Source organism: Carcharhinus amblyrhynchos, chromosome 16 (assembly GCF_965287045.1).
Source record: "Carcharhinus amblyrhynchos chromosome 16, sCarAmb.v2.hapA, whole genome shotgun sequence".
Taxonomy (NCBI): domain Eukaryota; kingdom Metazoa; phylum Chordata; class Chondrichthyes; order Carcharhiniformes; family Carcharhinidae; genus Carcharhinus; species Carcharhinus amblyrhynchos.
Window position 1 is genome coordinate 17,727,734 of NC_137339.1, and position 18,628 is coordinate 17,746,361.

General features: G+C 44.1%; 1 protein-coding gene across 2 annotated transcripts in view; it reads left to right on the forward strand.

The window, feature by feature from the left end:
- The window catches only part of LOC145353865 (myosin regulatory light polypeptide 9), a 28,769-nt gene extending 25,382 nt beyond the window's left edge, over positions 1-3,387 (forward strand). For both annotated transcript variants that reach the window (XM_080204769.1, XM_080204768.1), the window contains exon 4: positions 2,786-3,387. In XM_080204769.1, coding sequence (XP_080060895.1) covers positions 2,786-2,958 — 173 coding nt within the window. In that variant the 3' untranslated portion in view covers positions 2,959-3,387. The remainder of the gene's footprint in view (positions 1-2,785) is intronic.
- The last annotated feature ends 15,241 nt before the right edge of the window (positions 3,388-18,628 follow it).

Consider the following 18,628-nt stretch of genomic DNA (forward strand, 5'->3'; position numbering starts at 1 on the left):
GGTTGCAGGAAAACTGGATGTGAACCATGTGAGGGAACCTATTGCATGGTAACAAAATGGATTATTTTAAGCAGAATCCAGGAACGTCTAAAATCTGTTTCAATCCCAAGGGTGCTGGTTTTGGGGTACTGTACTTGCATTGTAAATGGACCAATTCAGACAAAGCAGTATCCACAATATGCCATTTTAATTTATTCTCAGGAAAATATATTTGCCCAGATGAATTATTCATTTGATTGCCGTCCCAATGATTCAGTGAGGTTATGAAGTGAACAGCTGAGACACAATCTGAAGTTTGATTTCCACTCTGCTGACTGACCTGATTTCTGCTAGAAAGGCAGCGAGGAAGTACAATTAGCCTGAATTAGGAAACGGGAGCAATAGCTTGGTCCTGTTCGTATTTGAAGGAAGTGCAGCTTGTGGGCTGATGAGAGGAGATAGTGAGGAACAGATTGGGGCTTCAGCTATCATACCCTTCACAGCTGATTAATCTATTGACACTACAAAGAGTCACACAAGAATAGGGTCATCTGAACAAGGTACCCGAAGAACTTTACAGCAGCGAGGAATTTATGAGGAAAGAACTGAAAACAGGAAAATTGGCCATGAGAGGGGAGGGAAATAACTTGTCGCTTGTACACCTGGAGCATTTTGGAGACCTCTCTGTCTCTCCCTCTGTCTAGTTGAGTGAGTAAAGCATGTTGAGGATCTAAACCTCTTTAAAATCACTTGTCCTTGATTGTGTGACTTGAAGATTAACACATGCCTGCATTGCAGTAACCTGTTTGCTGAAATAGGCATGATCTAATGCTATGCCACAACACTGACTGAACTTTGAGGTTTTTTTATTTCTTTATTGGGAAGTGGCATCACTGCCAAAGCTGGGATTTGGTATCCTTACCTAATTGCCCTTAAATTGAATGGTTTGCTAGGCATTTTCAGAGGGTAGTTAAGGGTCATAGAATTATTAAATTCCTACAGTGCAAAAGGAGGCCATTTGACCCACCAAATCTGCACCAGCTCTCTGATAGAGTATCTTATCCAGACCCTCTCCCCTGCTCTATCCCCCTAACCTCACACACTTGTCATCTAACCTACACATCTTGAACTAAGGGACAATTTACCATGGCTATTCCACCTAATCTTTTGACTGTGTGAGGAAACTGGAGCACCCGGAAGAAACCCATGCAGACATGGTTCTTTTGGGCGGCATGGTAGCACAGTGGTTAGCACTGCTGCTTCACAGCTCCAGGGTCCTGGGTTCGATTCCCGGCTCGGGTCACCGTCTGTGTGGAGTTTGCACGTTCTCCTCGTGTCTGCATGGGTTTCCTCTGGGTGCTCCAGTTTGCTCCCACAGTCCAAAGATGTGCGGGTTAGGTTGATTGACCATGCTAAGAAATTGCCCCTTTGTGTCCAGGGATGCGTAGGTTAGAGGGATTAGTAAGTATAATATGTAGGGATATGGGGTTGGGGCCTGGGTGGGATTGTGTTCGGTGCAGACTCGATAGGCCGAAGGGCCTCTTTCTGCACTGTAGGGTTCTATGATTTCTATAACATGGGGAGAATGCGCAAACTCCACACAGTCAGCCAAGCCTGTAGTTGAACCCGGGACCCTGGCATTGTGAGGCAGCAGTCCTAACCACTGTGCACCATATCAACCAGATTGCTGTGGATTTGGTGTTACAAGTGGGCCAGATCAGGTAAGGACAGCAGATTTCCTTCTGGAAAGGGCACCAGCGAACCTGGCTTTTCTTAATATTGTTAGTTTCTTGGTCACAATTCCGAGACTAGCTTTCAATTCCTGATTTTGTTTATTGAATTCAAATTCCACCAACTGCCATGTGATACCTAGTGGTTTTATCAGTAATCTCTTAATCCAGAAACTCAGCTAATGTTCTGGGACCTGGGTTCAAATCCCACCACAGCAGATGGTGGAATTTGAATTCAATTAAAAAAAACCTGGAATTAAGAATCTACTGATGACCATTGCCAATTGATGGAAAAACCCATCTGGTCCACCGAGGTCCTTTAGGGAAAAGATCCTTACCTGGTCTGGCCTACATGTGATTCTAGAATCGCAGCAATGTGGTTGACTCTCAACTGCCCTCAGGTAACTGGGGATGGGCAATAAATTCTACCTCCTGATAGAAGTCTACAAGATTCTGAGAAGCATGAACAGAGTGGATGGTCAGAAGCTTTTTCCCAGGGTGGAAGAGTCAATTACTAGGGGGCACAGGTTTAAGGTGCAAGGAACAAGGTTTAAAGTAGATGTACGAGGCAGATTTTTTACATGGAGGGTGGTGGGTGCCTGGAACATGTTGCCGGGGGAGGTAGTGGAAGCGGATACAATAGTGACTTTTAAGGGGTGTCTTGACAAATACATGAATGGGAACGGAGGGATATGGTCCCCGGAAGGGTAAGGGATTTTAGTTAAGTCGGGCAGCATGGTCTTTGCAGGCTTAGATGGCTGGAGGGTCTGTTCCTGTGCTGCAATTTTCTTTGTTCTGAGATGCTGACCAGCCAGCGACACCCATGTCCTATGAATGGATAAGAAAAAGTGTCCCAGAGCATTAGGCTTGATCTCTGGATTACTTAGTGACAATACCACTAGACCACCATCCCTCCTCTTCCCACCACCACCATCTCCTGTCCCCCCCCCCAACCCCCCACGCATTTTCACATGAATCAAGCAAAATAGTTTTCTGTAATTAAGAATATTGTGACGTCCAAAAGCTGAACAAAAAAAATGAAACTGCACTATATAAACAAGTTCAATTTCCTGTAGGCTTCATCCATGAGGACCACCTCCGAGAGCTGCTGACCACTATGGGAGACAGGTTCACAGATGAGGAAGTTGATGAGCTTTTCAGGGAAGCGCCGATTGACAAGAAAAGCAACTTCAACTATGTGGAATTCACCCGCATTCTGAAGCATGGTGCCAAGGATAAGGACGATTAAAATGATGTATTGTATCTGCTTCTAATTTCACGACATTTCACTTGCAGCGCGCACCGTTCGCCACTGACGCAATCCATTTACTCTTAGCAGCAACTTTTGTCTCCCAGACGTTTTGTATGATGTTTTGAGGCTAGTATCACTTTGTATGAATGTTGGAAAATGTGGCCATTCAAATAGGATGAAAACAACCCAAAAAGATGATGAGCATTCCAGTCACTTTTAGATATACATTGCATTGAAATTGATTGTGATAATAATGGACACTCCTGCAAGGAACAGAGGAAAAAATGCTAGAAGCAAATCTTTTATAGTGAAAAGCAGGAACAAGAGAATAACTGTATGGAAAACAGGATTTGGTACTTAGGTTTTATATGGACTTTGTACTTTTTCTGAGTATTATGTGACTTAAATAAAGGCCCCAGTACACTTGAGGTGGCTCTGTATTCTGTAATTTCACAATGGGGTGATCATGAATGGATCCATTTAATTATCATTTTGTTATGGTGTTACCCATAACTAATATTTGCTGGGACCTTGTGTTATTTGGGTCTTCCCACATTCCTCTGAATAGCTGGTCTCAAAACCAGAAGCAGAATCATATTAAAAAACAGACAAGTGTTATGAACAGGAGAGAGACAGACAAACAGTACATCTTTCTTCTCACCAGCTGTCCGTTAACAGAAGGTTCTTTGAATTATCTTTTGAAGTAGGCGTATTGTGTGATCCAATTTACTAATAACTTGCAGCAAACTTGTGTTAGTATTAGCTCAGAAGTTTGGTTTATTTCACATTCAAAACTCAGCAGGAAGGTATTCGTAACTTCCCTTTCTACCACACACACACACACACACACACACACACACACACACACACACACACACACACACACACACACAGTAAAGTGGGTGGTGGGGGCTGCAATAGGGGAAAAAAGTTTCACTATGGATAGTAACAGTACAAAAAATATAGAAATGAAATTACTTCACAAGATTTCCAAAGTCCAGAGAGTGTTTCCTTCGTGGTAGAGTTCAGTGCCAATGTGCGGTGGATGCTGGGACACTGAATAAATTTAAGGAGGAGTTAGACAGATTTTTAGTTGGTAATGGGTTGAAGGGTTACAGGGAGAAGGCAAAAAAAATGGGGATGAGGAGCACATCAGCCATGATCGAATGGCAGAGCAGATTCGATGGGCAGATTGGCCTAAATCTGCTCCTATGTTTATGAAACGCTAAAGTCTCTGATTGGAGATGACAACACGAAAATCCTTGAAATGAATAACGGCTTTCTATGCATAGACAGTTTGGCAGGCATTGCTCAGAGATGTTTAAATTCAAGCAGGTTTTGTGGAGTTGAGAGATGGTAACCGACTGCTTGCTCAGCCTGAGGGCTAGAATCCTTCCAAGTTGATGTTAAACCTCTGCCTATGAAGCCAAAAATATTGGGTGGAATTTTCCTGTCCCACCCATCATTGAAATTGTAGCAGGCCGGACACAGACCATGCAAAGGTGCGTTGACCTTGGGAGAGATTTTCCGGCTTTGGGGCAACTGCTGACAGAAAATCCCACCATAATGTCCAAACTGTTCTGAGAGCCAAAGGCTTGGGTCATGTGACTCTCATACTCAAAATGTGCCCCTCCCCCATAAAAATGAGAATAACTGTGCTGAGGCGGAGGGTGGGGGTGCGGGAGGGTGGTTAGGACTTACAATGTTCAGCCACATCCACCATTCTCACCATGATGGAGAGGCTTGTTGTGATGGTTTTTATTTTATTCATTCATGGGATGGGGGCGTTGCTGGCTGGACCAGCATTTATTGCCCATCCTGGAGGGCAGTTAAGAGTCAACCACATTGCTGTGGGTCTAGAGTCACTTGTAGGCCAGACCGGGTAAAGATGGCAGATTCCCTTTCCTAAGATGACAGTGGTTAGCACTCTGCCTCATAGCTCCAGAAACCTGGGTTCGATTCCCCAGCTTGGGTCACTATGTATGGAGTTTTGCATGTTCTCCTCGTGTCCGCGTGGGTTTCCTCCCACAGTCCAAAGATGTGCAGGTTAGGTTGATTGGCCATACTGAATTACCCCTTAGTGTCCTGGGATGCGTAGGTTAGAAAAATTAGCAGGGCAAATACAGGGAATGGGCCTAGGTGGGATTGTTATTGGTGCAGACCCGATGGGCCGAATGGCCTCCTTCTATGATGAACCAGGTGGGGCATATGGATTATGTGGGGGTGACAGCAAGAGGACTTTTCTAGTTTTAATTTATTTTAAACAATTTAAAGTGCCGGACCACAAAGATAGGTTTACCATCTACCCTGCCTCTGCACTCAGCAGCCTTTAGAATCCTTCTGGGGGAACGGACCCAACTTCCAATCCAGGGATCCTTCAGGAACAGAAATCCCACTACTGTTGGTAGCCATTTTTAAAGGTTGGGTTTGCAGAGCCAGTGACTGCTTCCCCAATCCCCCTCAAGCTCGGTGCAAATACAGTGTGCTGCATCTATGCACATTGTGGAAATAATAATGTGCTTATCACCAAGGCAATTTTAAAAATGAAATACTGTAGAATATCACCAGGAGAATCAGTACAGCAGAGCGTAATACCCTGATTTTAACCTGGGGTTGGAATTATGCAGTTGAAGGATGAGGAAAATGGCAAACACCATGATAGCATAAGGCCCAGGTGATTTCGAACTCACAGGCTTCACCTGCTCAACCTCACTTGGGCAACCAACAGCAAAAGGGAAGAAGCTGCCAACTCAGACTGAAGACTCTGTTGCCAGTACTCATGTAAGTTGCGTGGAGGGAGTTTCAGAAGGATATAGTGTTCAGGATGGAGGGAGCAGCCTGTGTCCTCTGGAGAGGCCTCCTCTTCCCTAGCCCCCACAAGACAAGTTAAATAATAAGTTGAAAAGCATCTTCTAAATCCCAGCCCTCCCTTCCAGAAAACATACAATGGCTTCCTCACTTATGAGGCTGGTTAAAATAGTGCTCGAGTCTCGATGTTGCCATTGGGGCTCAATGTAAATACTTAAAGAATGCCCCCTACTGTCCAGTGATGTGCAGCACAGCCAATCCACCTAACTTACACATCATTAGACACTAGGGGGCAATTTAGCATAGCCAATCCACCTAACCGGCGCATCTTTGCATTGTGGGAGGAAACCAGAGCACCCACAGGATCCAGAGCACCCACAGGATCCAGAGCGCGCACAGGCACAGGGAGAGTTATAAGGAGAGGCTGGATAGACTGGGACTTTTTTCCCTGGAACGTAGGAGGCTTAGGGGTGATCTTGTAGAGGTCTATAAAATAATGAGGGGCATAGATAAGGTAGATAGATCGTCGACATCTTTTCCCAAAGGTTGGGAAGTTTAAAATTAGAGGGCATAGGTTTAAGGTGAGAGGGGAGAGATACAAAAGGGTCCAGAGGGGCACTTTCTTCACACAGAGGATGGTGTCTGGAATGAGCTGCCAGTGGTAGTAGTAGAGGTAAGTATAATTGTCTTTTAAAAAGCATTGAGACAATTATGTGGGTAAGGTGGGTATAGAGGGATATGGACCAAATGCGGGCAATTGCGACTAGCTCAGTGGTAAAAACTGGGTAGAATGGACAAGTTGGGCCAAAGGGCCTGTTTCCATGCTGTAAATCTCTGTGACTCTATGATTCTTAACTCCAGTGGTTCCCACCACCTTTACAGAAGAGCGAAAATCATAGGCTGTGTGAAGGGATCAGAATGTTGACAGGTCAGCCTTCCAGCCAATTTTAACTACTTGCCAACCCAGTTTCTGCCAACCTGGAAGGATTAAAATGATTGCAGTCAAGACAGATTAGTGTTGGGTCTTTATTGTACACTGGTATAAACTTCAATTGCAGCTTCATATTCCTGTCCTTATCCACCTATTTCTAAAAGAACAGGCATGCATTTGAGAAAGTTAATTGAGATCAGGATGTGAAGGTACAGTTATGAGGATTAGTGTCCAGGGGTCATGTTTAAGGGACTATCTCGGAATTAAACAAAGTACTAAACTGGAGAGATGTGCTGAATCTATAATACTGCTGCAAGGTAAGTCAGACCAGTTTTCTTACTGAGAGTTTCTTTAAATTCTTTAATATATCTTTACTGAAAGGGAAATAGACATTTTGAATAATGCACCGGGTGAAATAGTGGATATAAATGCATTAAAGGAAGTTCAAAATGCAGTTGGATATTAGGCTGAGTGAATTGAAATTACAATGCTGGAAGTACACGTCTAAATGGCCCATCTTATCCTTGACCTGGAGTTCAGCTGATAGCTTTCAGTTTGGCGACGTTACACAAGATGGCCTTTATTCTTTGTTGTAAGCTATGTGTGCACATCAATAAACATTGTGTGTCCATAATAATGAAAAGTTGTTTCATGTTATTTTCACAGAAAGTTTTAAATGTTTTCTGTGCTGCACAGAAAACCCTTGTTCTTGCAATTCTTTGGTTGTTCACCCAATAGTCAATCAGTTGAAAAAGCTACAAATATCAATCCCTTTATAAAGCTGCTTTCAAACCGGTGCCATTTTAATTTCAGCTTTGATCCTAGGAGCCAATGTCCATCATTAATGATGCTAAATCTGGCTCTTGTATAGCCCAGCAGATTCAACAGGGGAATAAACGGAACAGGCACTGCCTCCTTTATTTTGGCTGTACACAGCTAGCTAAGACACAACAATGAGGATTGGGATGGGTGTGCACCTTTCTGATTGCACACTGCTCACTTTCTATTCTGGGAAAGTGGCTTGTAGGCTCATGCCTAACCACTGTGGGCAGCATGTACATTAGTGAGTCAGAGTGCAACTTCATATTCTAGCTTTCATAATCTTCCTTGCACAATTGAACTCAGATTGGGGTGGCACGGTGGTTGGCACTGCTGCCTCACAGCACCAGAGACCCAGTTACAATTCCAACTTGGGTCACTGAGTGTGTGGAGTTTGCACATTCTCCCCGTGTCTGTGTGGGTTTCCTCCGGGTGCTCCGCTTTCCTCCCACGCTCTAAAAGAAGTGCTTGTTGGATCCATTGGCCATGCTAAATTCTCCCTCAGTGTACCCAAAAAGGCAACGGAGTGTAACAAATAAGGGATTTTCAAAGTAACTTCTTTGCAGTGTTAATGTATGCCTACTTGTGACACTAATAAACAAACAAAACTAAAATGTTAAATGGTGTAAACACCACCACGCCAACCAGTGCTATTTAATGAGGCCATAACGTACTTACAAGATAGTTACTCTATTTCTTTTAACCGCTGGTACAATTGTACATGTATTTCAAAGACTAACATTAGTACTCTACGTGAAGCAATTGAGCTGGTAAGTACTTTGGGTGTCAGTTAGCATATTGTTCTTCCAAATGGGTGGCACAGTGGTTAGCACTGCTGCCTCACAGTGCCAGGGATCCGGGTTCACTGTGTGGAGTCTGCATTATCTCCCTGTGTCTGCATGAGTTTCTTCCGGATGCTCCGGGGGTTAGGGTTAGGTGGATTGGCCATGCTAAGGTAAATGCATGGGATTACAGGGAATTGGGCCTGGTGGGATTGTGATCGGTGCTGACTCAATGAGCCGACAGACCTCCTTTTGCACTGTAGGTATCTATGATTCTATGAAACATAGGTGGGCCTCGTGGGGATTTTCCTTTGGGGATTGAACATTACTGGGAAAAAGAAGAAAAGACCACCTATTGCTTCCCAAATGGTGCAGGTTGCTTTTGACTTTTTTTTAATTCATTCGTGGGACACGGGTGTTGCTGACTGACCAGCATTTTTTGCCCATCCCTACTTGCTCTTGAACTGAGTGGCTTGCTGGGCCATTTCAGAGACCAAGGTAAGAGTCAACCAGATTACCGGGGCTCTGGAGTCACATATAAGCCAGACCAAGTAAGGATGGTTGATGAAGGATATTACTGAACCAGATGGTTTCATGGTCATCAGTAGATTTTTAATACCAGATATTTTTATTCAATTCAAATTCCACCATTTGCCTTGGCGGGATTTGAACCCAAGTCCCCAGGGACTGTGCACACACTATCCTGCATGGTCTTCATCTAAACTCGGCCATATCCATCAACAGAAAGAGGTTTCATTCCTTCAAAGCAGTTGTTTGTGTTCACGCACTATTCTAAAGTGTGTGGTATCACAGGCTCAGAGCTGGTAGCTACAAGCGTAAGATCGAGTAGTGTTGCCTCTTCACCATCGCTCTCTTCTGTGACTGGAGAAGTTCCAATCCTTGAGTATCTGAAATGAAAAAGGGACAAGGATTGGGTTGTGGTGAGGAGAGAGAAGAAAGTACACGTTCACACCATTTGTAGCTGATGATTCAGAAGATAGTGTGGGTTGAGGGAGGGGGAAGGAGAAGAGAGAAGTGAAGAAGAGGAGGATTAGGTGTGCAGAGTCCAACAACTCAAAACTTGTATAGTGCCATTAATGAAATAAAATATCACAAGGCTCCGCACAGGAACGATAGCAAACAAAACTTGACATTATGTCACAAAATGAGCTGTTAGGGCAAATGAACAAATGGTCAAGAATGGTCAAGAGGGTGGTTTTTAAGGGAACTCTTAACAGAAATTGAGAGGTGGAGAGAGGAAACTCCAGCGTTTTTAAGACCTCACAACTGAAGCTATAGCCACCAATATTGGAGCAAATATAACTAATAATGGAGTAAATAAAATCAAATTTGGAGCAAATAAAACTAATAATGGAGCAAGTAAAATCAAGGATGCCTAAGGGGCAAGAAATAGAGGAAAGCATAGATCTCGAGTGATTGTGGGGCTGGAAGAGAGTACAGAAATAGTGAGGATGAAGCCAGGGGAAGATTTGCAAACGAGGAAGAGAATTTTAAAATGGTGCATTTCTTAACTAGGAGTCCATTTTGATTAACTTAGTACTGGCATGGTGAGAGTTAGGACACAGGCAAGAGTGTGGGAGGAGTTCAAGATTACAGATGTTTCTAAATTATGCTTCCAGCACTGCATTGATCATGGCCAGCATGGTCTCCTCCACAGGGTTAAAGCATGCAGATGCACTTGTCCTCTCATCTCTTGTTGCTGCCTCCTGTTAGACACTACATCATCCAGCAAAAGACAGAGTCAAGTGTGACTGTGGGTAATGTGGCTGTGATATTGAATAGTTGCCATGTGAATTATGAGTTATGGATATGAGGCCTGCAACTGTGCTAAGTGTGTAAGGGTGAGGAAAACCATGTGAGTTGAATGGGTGTGTACTGATTGATAGAAATTGTTGATAGGTTGGTGATGAGGGCAAAGTGAATTGATAAGGTCAATGGTGCAGTTGGCAGGATATGCCCTTTGAGAATAGCACTCACACACCTTAATAACTTGTGTCATATCATTAATGTTTTTCCTGGATGAGATCCATGATCCTGGAGGTACACTCCTGGCACTGTCCTCCACAATTTGCTCCTGCTGCCTTCTGAACAGATGACTCAAGCCATAGGTGTCATTCCTTCTTCTCTTCGGAGTGTGTATTAGCAAAAAACCTCAGTGCACTCTCTCCGTCAAATTCAGATTAACCTTGACTGAAACTTTTCGAGCTCCATTCACTTCCTGATGTCACTTAGAACAGCCATAATAGGCCTTCACTTTGCGGGACAGACTACCTTTAAATAACTCCGACTAGAAGGAGATAATGGCCACCCGGTTAAACTGTGCAGCCAATGGAGAGCTCAGTGGCATTGGCCACACACAGCAATCATGGGAATCTGCAGGCAGCACGGATCTCTTGTGTTGAATGGTTGGAGATTAATCGCAGACAGCCATTTCCGCACCCATTTTTGGCTTATTCAATTCAACTCCCATAGGCACAATTTTTTTTAAGGATCTGCAAATCCGCGGTTGAGATGTGCCAGCCAGATGTTGTAAAGTTGAAAATGAGAAAGCTGCCTCACTGCTGCAAGTTTCCTGCAGTCCAAATTAAACAGTCAGCATACAAAAAGCTTTGGAACAACCACATTTACAGCTCCAGCTCAATATAAGACAGTGATGAGATAAGGGCACTCTTTCCCTCTACAAGGGTTATGCGTCTTTTTTATTCCTTAAAAAGGCAGTGGAAGCAGAGTCTTCAAATGTTTTTAAGTCAGAGGGAGATAGATCCTTGATAAGCAAGGAGGTGAAAGATTATCGGAAGTAGGCAACAATGTGGATTTGAGGTTACTATCATATCAGCCATGATCTTATTGAATGGCAGAACAGACTCAAGTGTCCTATTCCTACTCCTAATTCATATGCCTCTATAATCCTGAAAGATTAATCAGGTGCTCTTGTCTGACAGTGCAAATATGTTATTCCATTTATCAGATCAGTTATAAGGAGACGATGGCTAGACTGGGACTTTTTTCCCTGGAGCGTAAGAGACTTCAGGGTGATCTGATAGAGGTCTATAAAATAATGAGGGGCATAGATAAGGTAGATAGTTAACACCTTTTCCCAAAGGTAGTGGAGTCTAAAGCTAGAGGGCATAGGTTTAAGTGACAGGGGAGAGATACAAAAGGGTCCCGAGGGCAGTTTTTTTCACACAGGTGAGCGTCTGGAACAAACCGCCAGAGGTAGTAGTAGAGGTGGGTACAATTTTGTCTTTTATCTTGCTATCCTTTTTTATATTAAGCGCTAGCCCAGCTTCATAGCTTCTTCTACCCTCCTTTATCAACTTTTTTGTCAATCTTTGTTGACATTTAAACCTTTCCCAATCCTCTTCTCGCCCACTGCTCTTAGCTACTCTAAATTCCTCCGCTTTTAATTTAACACTTTCCTTCACCTCCTTCGTTATCCACGGCTTATTACCTCTCTTCCTACTGTCCTTTTTAACCATCGGAATAAATTTCTGCTGAGCAGAGGCGCAACCCCCTCAACTCCGGTATCAGCCTAGTAAACCTCCTCTGCACTCCCTCCAGGGCCAAAATATCCTTGCGCAGGTGCGGCGCCCAAAACTGCACACAGTACTCCAGCTGCGGCCTCACCAATGCCCTATACAGCTGCAGCAAGACCTCCCTACTTTTATATTCAATCCCCCTCGCTATGAAGGCCAGCATCCCATTCGCCTTCCTGACCACCTGCTGCACTTGCAGGCTGGGTTTTTGCGACTCATGCACAAGGACCCCGAGGTCCCTCTGCACCGTCTCCTGCTGCAGTTTTTCGCCACGTAAGTAATAGTCCTTCCTACCATTCTTCCTACCAAAGTGGACCACCTCACACTTGCCAACATTAAATTCCATTTGCCATTTCCTGGCCCATTCGCCCAGCCTATCTAGATCCTTCTGCAGACTCTCCACACCCTCCGCACAATTTGCCTTTCCCCCAATCTTGGTGTCATCAGCAAATTTCGACACCCTACACTCGGTTCCCTCCTCCAGATCATCTATATAAATGGTAAATAGCTGAGGCCCCAGCACCGACCCCTGGGGCACCCCACTAGTCACCAACCGCCAATCCGAATAGCACCCATTGACCCCCACTCTCCGTTAGAGTTTAGAAGAATGAGGGGAGATCTCATTGAGACGTATAAGATGATGAATGGGATGGATAGGATAGAGGTGGAAAGACTCTTCCCGCTCAAAAAAGACAGTAGGACTAGGGGGCACAGCCTCAAGATAAAGGGGGGGCGGTTCAGAACGGAGTTGAGGAGGAACTTCTTCACTCAAAGGGTGGTGAATCTCTGGAATTCTCTGCCCGTTGAAGTGGTGGAGGCTGCCTCGCTAAATATTTTTAAGAAGCGGGTTGATGGGTTTTTGATAAGAGAGGGGATTAAGGGTTATGGGGAGAGGGCAGGAAAGTGGAACTGAGCCACGACAGATCAGCCATGATCTTATTGAATGGCGGGGCAGGCTCGAAGGGCCAGATGGCCTACTCCTGCTCCTATTTCTTATGTTCTTATGTTCTTATGTTCTTATTTGGACAGTTACATGGGTAAGATGGGCATAGGGGGATATGGGCCAAACACGGACAATTAGGACTAGCTTAGTGGTTAAAAAAAGGGTGGTGTGGACAAGTTGGGCCGAAGGGTCAGTTTCCATGCTGTAAACTCCATGACTCTATATAAAGGTTTGGTCGCCTATCATTGAGCGTCTTTGCTATTTCTGAACTGAAAGAATGTTTTTATTCTCACTGCAGACCGAACTGGAAACCAACAAATCCCCCCGAGTGTCCCCATGAAATAGTTCTCCTTTGCCCCTGGTTATTGAGCTGTCAACTCAAGCTGAGTTGAATGAAAATGGAACTCGCACTGTCACCCTCCAGCACCCTGAGAGGAACATTCCCTAAACAACCGGCACCCTGAAAGATGAGCTCTCTACTTTCCCACTGCTCTGAGAAATCAAAGGTGGTCAATTCTCGAAAACTTCAAAGGTAGAAAATACTCAAAACATTCGGCAAGCCAGGCAGCATCTGCACTCCAGAAGGGTTGGCAAGTCTGCCGTACATAAATACACGCAAGCACTGGGAAATGAAGGGTATGGATTTGAATCCTATTTTCATCCACTACCTCAGTGAAAAATCACAAAGAAAACATATGGATATTCAGAGAGAAGAAGAAAGATCAGCGGTGATTCCCAATTAGTCAGTCCTCAAAATTGTAATACAAGGGTCTGGCATAGAAAGGGTTAACGTGGCACTGGGTACAGCAACAGCCACAGTGTGGTTTAAAGGAACATATGACCTCAGTCTAGGGTGTAGACTTGGATGTGTGTAGAAACAAGTATCATCTCCTAGCTTAGATCTATAAACTCTCAGGGCAAGATTTTCCGATGACCATTAGCTGCTAGCGGGATCCTCCGGTTATGCCGATATGTATGGCATTTAAAATCTGGAAGATTGGTAAAATAGCATTCTGACCAGATGAAAGGCACCAGAAATGAAGGTGCAGGAGGAAAGCACCAGAGAAAAGCTCCAGAACAGGACAGAAGCAGAAGACAGAAATAAATCCCCACACTGCAGCAGAGGATCCCATTGAATCTCAAGGAAGTCCTGCTCCAAAAGCCAGAGTGGAGGGGCAGAAGACCTCGCAGTGTGAGCCAGAATGAGTTTTTAAAAAGTTTTAAAGTCAGCAGCAGTCAGAGTTGCCATTTTAAAAGCATCGTGAACATGCCTAAGTTCCAAGTCAATTCCTGAATGCATGGTGTCCAAACCTGTTCCCACCCAAAGGAAGTTTATTTGAGTATTGGCACTTTAAACTCCAGCAGAAGCTGGGAACTGACGGTTTCAAGACCCAAGAACCTTCAGGTAGTACAGGGAAATCCAGAACAGTCGACGCAGGGAGTCACTGCTGAAAATCCAAAACACACAATTCATGGACGTCATTCCTGATGGGTTGCTGGGCAAGAAGCCAGTGAACGGATAAAAGGACTGATTGGAATGATAAAATTAAGACAAGTATTTATCTAAATGGTGTTTTTAGTGGTGATATGGAGATGCCGGCATTGGACTGGGGTAAACACAGTAAGAAGTCTCACAACACCACGTTTAAGTCCAACCAGTTTATTTGATAGTAATCCCACAAGCTTCCGGAAATGGTGTTCCTTAACCTTCCACACACTTGACGAAGGAACACCGTTTCCGGAAGCTTGTGGGATTACTATCAAATAAACTGGTTGGACTTAAACCTGGTGTTGTGAGACTTCTTACTGTGTTTTTAGTGGCACAGTGGGTGGCATTCCTGCCTCTGTGGCAAAAGCCCCTGGTTCAAGTCTCACTCCAGGACCTGTTGGCTGATGAGCTTGCAGTCAAACAGATTGATCATCCTTCCCAAATGCCTATAGCAGGCAGTAAGAGCAGTCTTTCCTGGTTAACATGTTTGACGTGGAGCGGTGTTCCTCAAACAATAGCCTTTGACCACAGACTAGTGGCCTGTTCCAGAACAAACAAGCGATGGAAAAAGATTAAAGTACATAATTAGTCTGCCTCATAGACAGTAGGCGTGAGAAGAGAAAAGACAAAAGATGACTTATGGTTGATGCTGTAGCCAAAAGTACAAACAGCAATCATTGCCCCCACTACAGCTTAATCTGTTAATAGCAACACCCACTCTGACGCCCCCATCCCCTCCCAATTACTCCCTATTGGTTTCTATGCCTACTTGTCAAAGCTCACTCTTCTCTTATCACTCCACTGACACTGCCATTACTTCCTATTATCTCCAGGATCACTCACAGTCCTGCCCAGGAGATCTACCTTCAAGTCTGAGACACTCCTGGAAAATCAGAAGAGTTGGTAACTCTCAAAATGACAATCCGCTCCCACATGACTGCAAGTTACTAACATACATGAACATTTCTTTTGTCTCTTCCAATAACTCAATCAGGTTACCCATTAAAAGACTACAGCACGCAGACCAGGGTCCATCCTGGCACTAAGTTTGCTTTTTTCAACCAAAACTGCAGTCAAGGGATATTTGTCCCGAGAACTTGAGAACAGAAAATTGTTCAGGGCACCTACTCTTGCTGCTAGCTAGAAACCTTCCTGGAAGTTTATGTGATTAAATGTTGAGGGGGAGGGGGGACATTATCACCTCTATCTATAATCCCTTTCCACACCCCAATGAGTGTCTGATAACATTCACCTTGATGGCTCCCAAATGAATCATAACAACTTGAAGAGGAGTGTAGAAAAACAGATAAAAATACCCTCCCTAATACTTTGCCCCAGAAAGTTGTCCATCTCTAAGGATGGAGAAAACTGGTGAGGAAGTAAAATGTCTGCTATCTTTATCAGCTCTTCCTGTGAAAGTGTCAACCAATCCTGAGGTAGAGTTCCAAGGTCTCTATGAACCGTTGCACAGTTGACCATTCTTCGTGTGTGAACAAATAGAGTGAAGGGAATAAGCTGGTCTTGTTCAGCTGCATGAAACGTACAATAACAAACTGAGAGGCTGTTTTACAATGCTTTCCATTTGGAATCATAGAATCCCTACAGTGCAGAAGGAGGCGGTTTGGCCGAATCTGCACCAACTGAGCATTTTACCCAGTCCCACAGCCGGCCTCTCCCCCCACATGTTTAACCCACTAATCCCCCTGACCTACACATCTTGGGACACTAAGGGGCAATTTAGCATGGCCAAGCCTAATCTGCACGTCTTTTGACAGTGGGAGGAAACCAGAGCACCTGGACGAAACCCACATGGGGAGAACGTATAAACTCCACAAGACAGTCGCCTGAGGCTGGAATTGAACCCAGGTCGCTGGCATTGTGAGGCAGCAGTGTTAACCACTGTGCTATCGTACCTGCCCCCATTTAAGCTAATGACCAAATGGGCTGTTGATGCACTTCTGTCCAAAACCAATTTCATCCCAAATCTCAAAAAACTAATCAGCTATGGAGCAGGAGAACACAATGAAACCAGATTCCATCCTCCCCTAACATTCACTCACATACTTTTAAGTAACATGTTATGATCGCAGTAGAGGTTTTTATTATTGTTTGTTTAGAAATCCAAAAACCCAAGTATTCATCAAAAGAAATTTAGTACAAAAAAGTATAAAAGTGAATATTTGTAACTACACTCTATCTTGCATTAGCTACATTAAATATGTTAAAAGTATAATTAACACAGTAACCTATACTTTAAACTGAACTTCCCCAACTCAAATTTCCTACTACACCCATTTGATTAACACCTTCAAAACTCAAGTCAGATTCTTTTCGGAAATTGGAAGATTAACCACTTGGTCTGAGTACTGTTTTGAAGATTCATCTGGGGGCGAGATTTCTTTGGCCTTCTGCTTACTTCCAGTAAGATTGTCTCTTGAAATCTCCTATAACTATCCTCCAGCTGTGGACTCAATGATCACTACAGGCATCACTGGTGTCTGAAGCATATGATGTGGAGGTTCAGGCGTTGAACTGGGGTAAACAGAGTAAGAAGTCTCATAACACCAAGTTAAAGTCCAACAGGTTTATTTGGTAGCACAAGCCACAAGCTTTTGGAGCGCTGATCTTTCATCAGATGACTGGGATTTCAATTCACAAACAGGGCATATAAAGACGCAAACTTAATTTACAAAATAATGGTTGGAATGCGAGTCACACTATCTGAAGCAAGGGTTCACACTATTCTTGTCACACTATCTGTAACTCGCACAACTTGCCTGGGCTTGCAAAATCTCACTAACTGTCCTGGTGGGAGACAACACACATCTCTTTAATCTGTGCTTAACCCTCTCTCCACTCACATTGTCTGTATCTTTAAGACTCGATTACCTGTAAAGACTCGCATTCCAACCATTATTTTGTAAATTAAGTTTGTGTCTTTATTTGCCCTGTTTGTGAATTGAAATCCCACTCACCTGATGAAGGAGCAGCGTTCTGAAAGCTAGTGGCTTGTGCTACCAAATAAACCTGTTGGACTTTAACCTGGTGTTGTGAGACTTCTTACTGTCTGACGCATAGCCAGTTCAGGTCAGTATTCGTCTGGTTCTAATGTCCTTTAAGTCCGGAGTTGGACATTTATGATCTCACAGTCTCCTCAACTTGGATACCCAAGAGGTCCAACTCACCAATAGCATTCTTCAGTGGAATTCATGTAAGAACATAAGAACATAAGAAATAGGAGCAGGAGTAGGCCAACTAGCCCTTCGAGCCTGCCCCGCCATTCAATAAGATCATGGCTGATCTGTCGTGGCTCAGTTCCACATTCCCGCCCTCTCCCCATAACCCTTAATCCCCTCTCTCATCAAAAACCCATCAACCCGCGTCTTAAAAATATTTAGCGAGGCAGCCTCCACCACTTCAACGGGCAAAGAATTCCAGAGATTCACCACCCTTTGAGTGAAGAAGTTCCTCCTCAACTCTGTTCTAAACCGCCCCCCCTTTATCTTGAGGCTATGCCCCCTAGTCCTACTATCCTTTCTGAGCAGGAAGAGTCTCTCCACCTCTATCCTATCCATCCCATTCATCATCTTATACGTCTCAGTGAGATCTCCCCTCATTCTTCTAAACTCTAACGAGTACAAGCCTAGTTTATTCAGCCTCTCCTCATAGCTCAACCCCCTCAACTCCGGCATTCCAGTGTTTCTTCCTAGCAGCTTTGTAGTGGAATGGGGCACTTCATCGGCCATTGCATGGGCATATGGGTTGTCTATCTAAACAGCCTGTAGTGTTAACATCCTTTCAATGAAGCTCTTCATGTTTGAAACCCTTTGAGGCCTGCAGTCTATCTCTTAAAACAACCACATAGAAAACTGGCAACAAGGCGGTCGGACCACACTTGCAGCCACTCTAAAAGATAAACAAAGTGGACGAAAGTCAGACAGTGTTGTAGATACACAACAGAAGAATAAACAATTGAAATAATCACTGTATGAAAGCTGGAGGGTTGCCAAACAACAGTCATAGCCACCGGAGGAACCGAAAAATAATCAAAGGTTGTGGAGAAAACAACTTCAAAAAGAAGCTCGCCGTGTGCTCTAGCCAAAAGGACCTGTAACAGTACCGGGAGCACTTGGAGTAGCAAGTACAAACATTCACCATCTGGAGTGATAACCAGTGTGCCACCATGGCACACCTGGGATAGGAGCCAAGTTTTTTACACATAGGATGGTGAATGTCTGGAACATTTTGCCTGGGGAGGTGGTGGGAGCAGGTATGATAGCGGCATTTAAGGAGCAATTAGATGAATGCATGAATAGGTTGGGAATGGAAGCATACGGA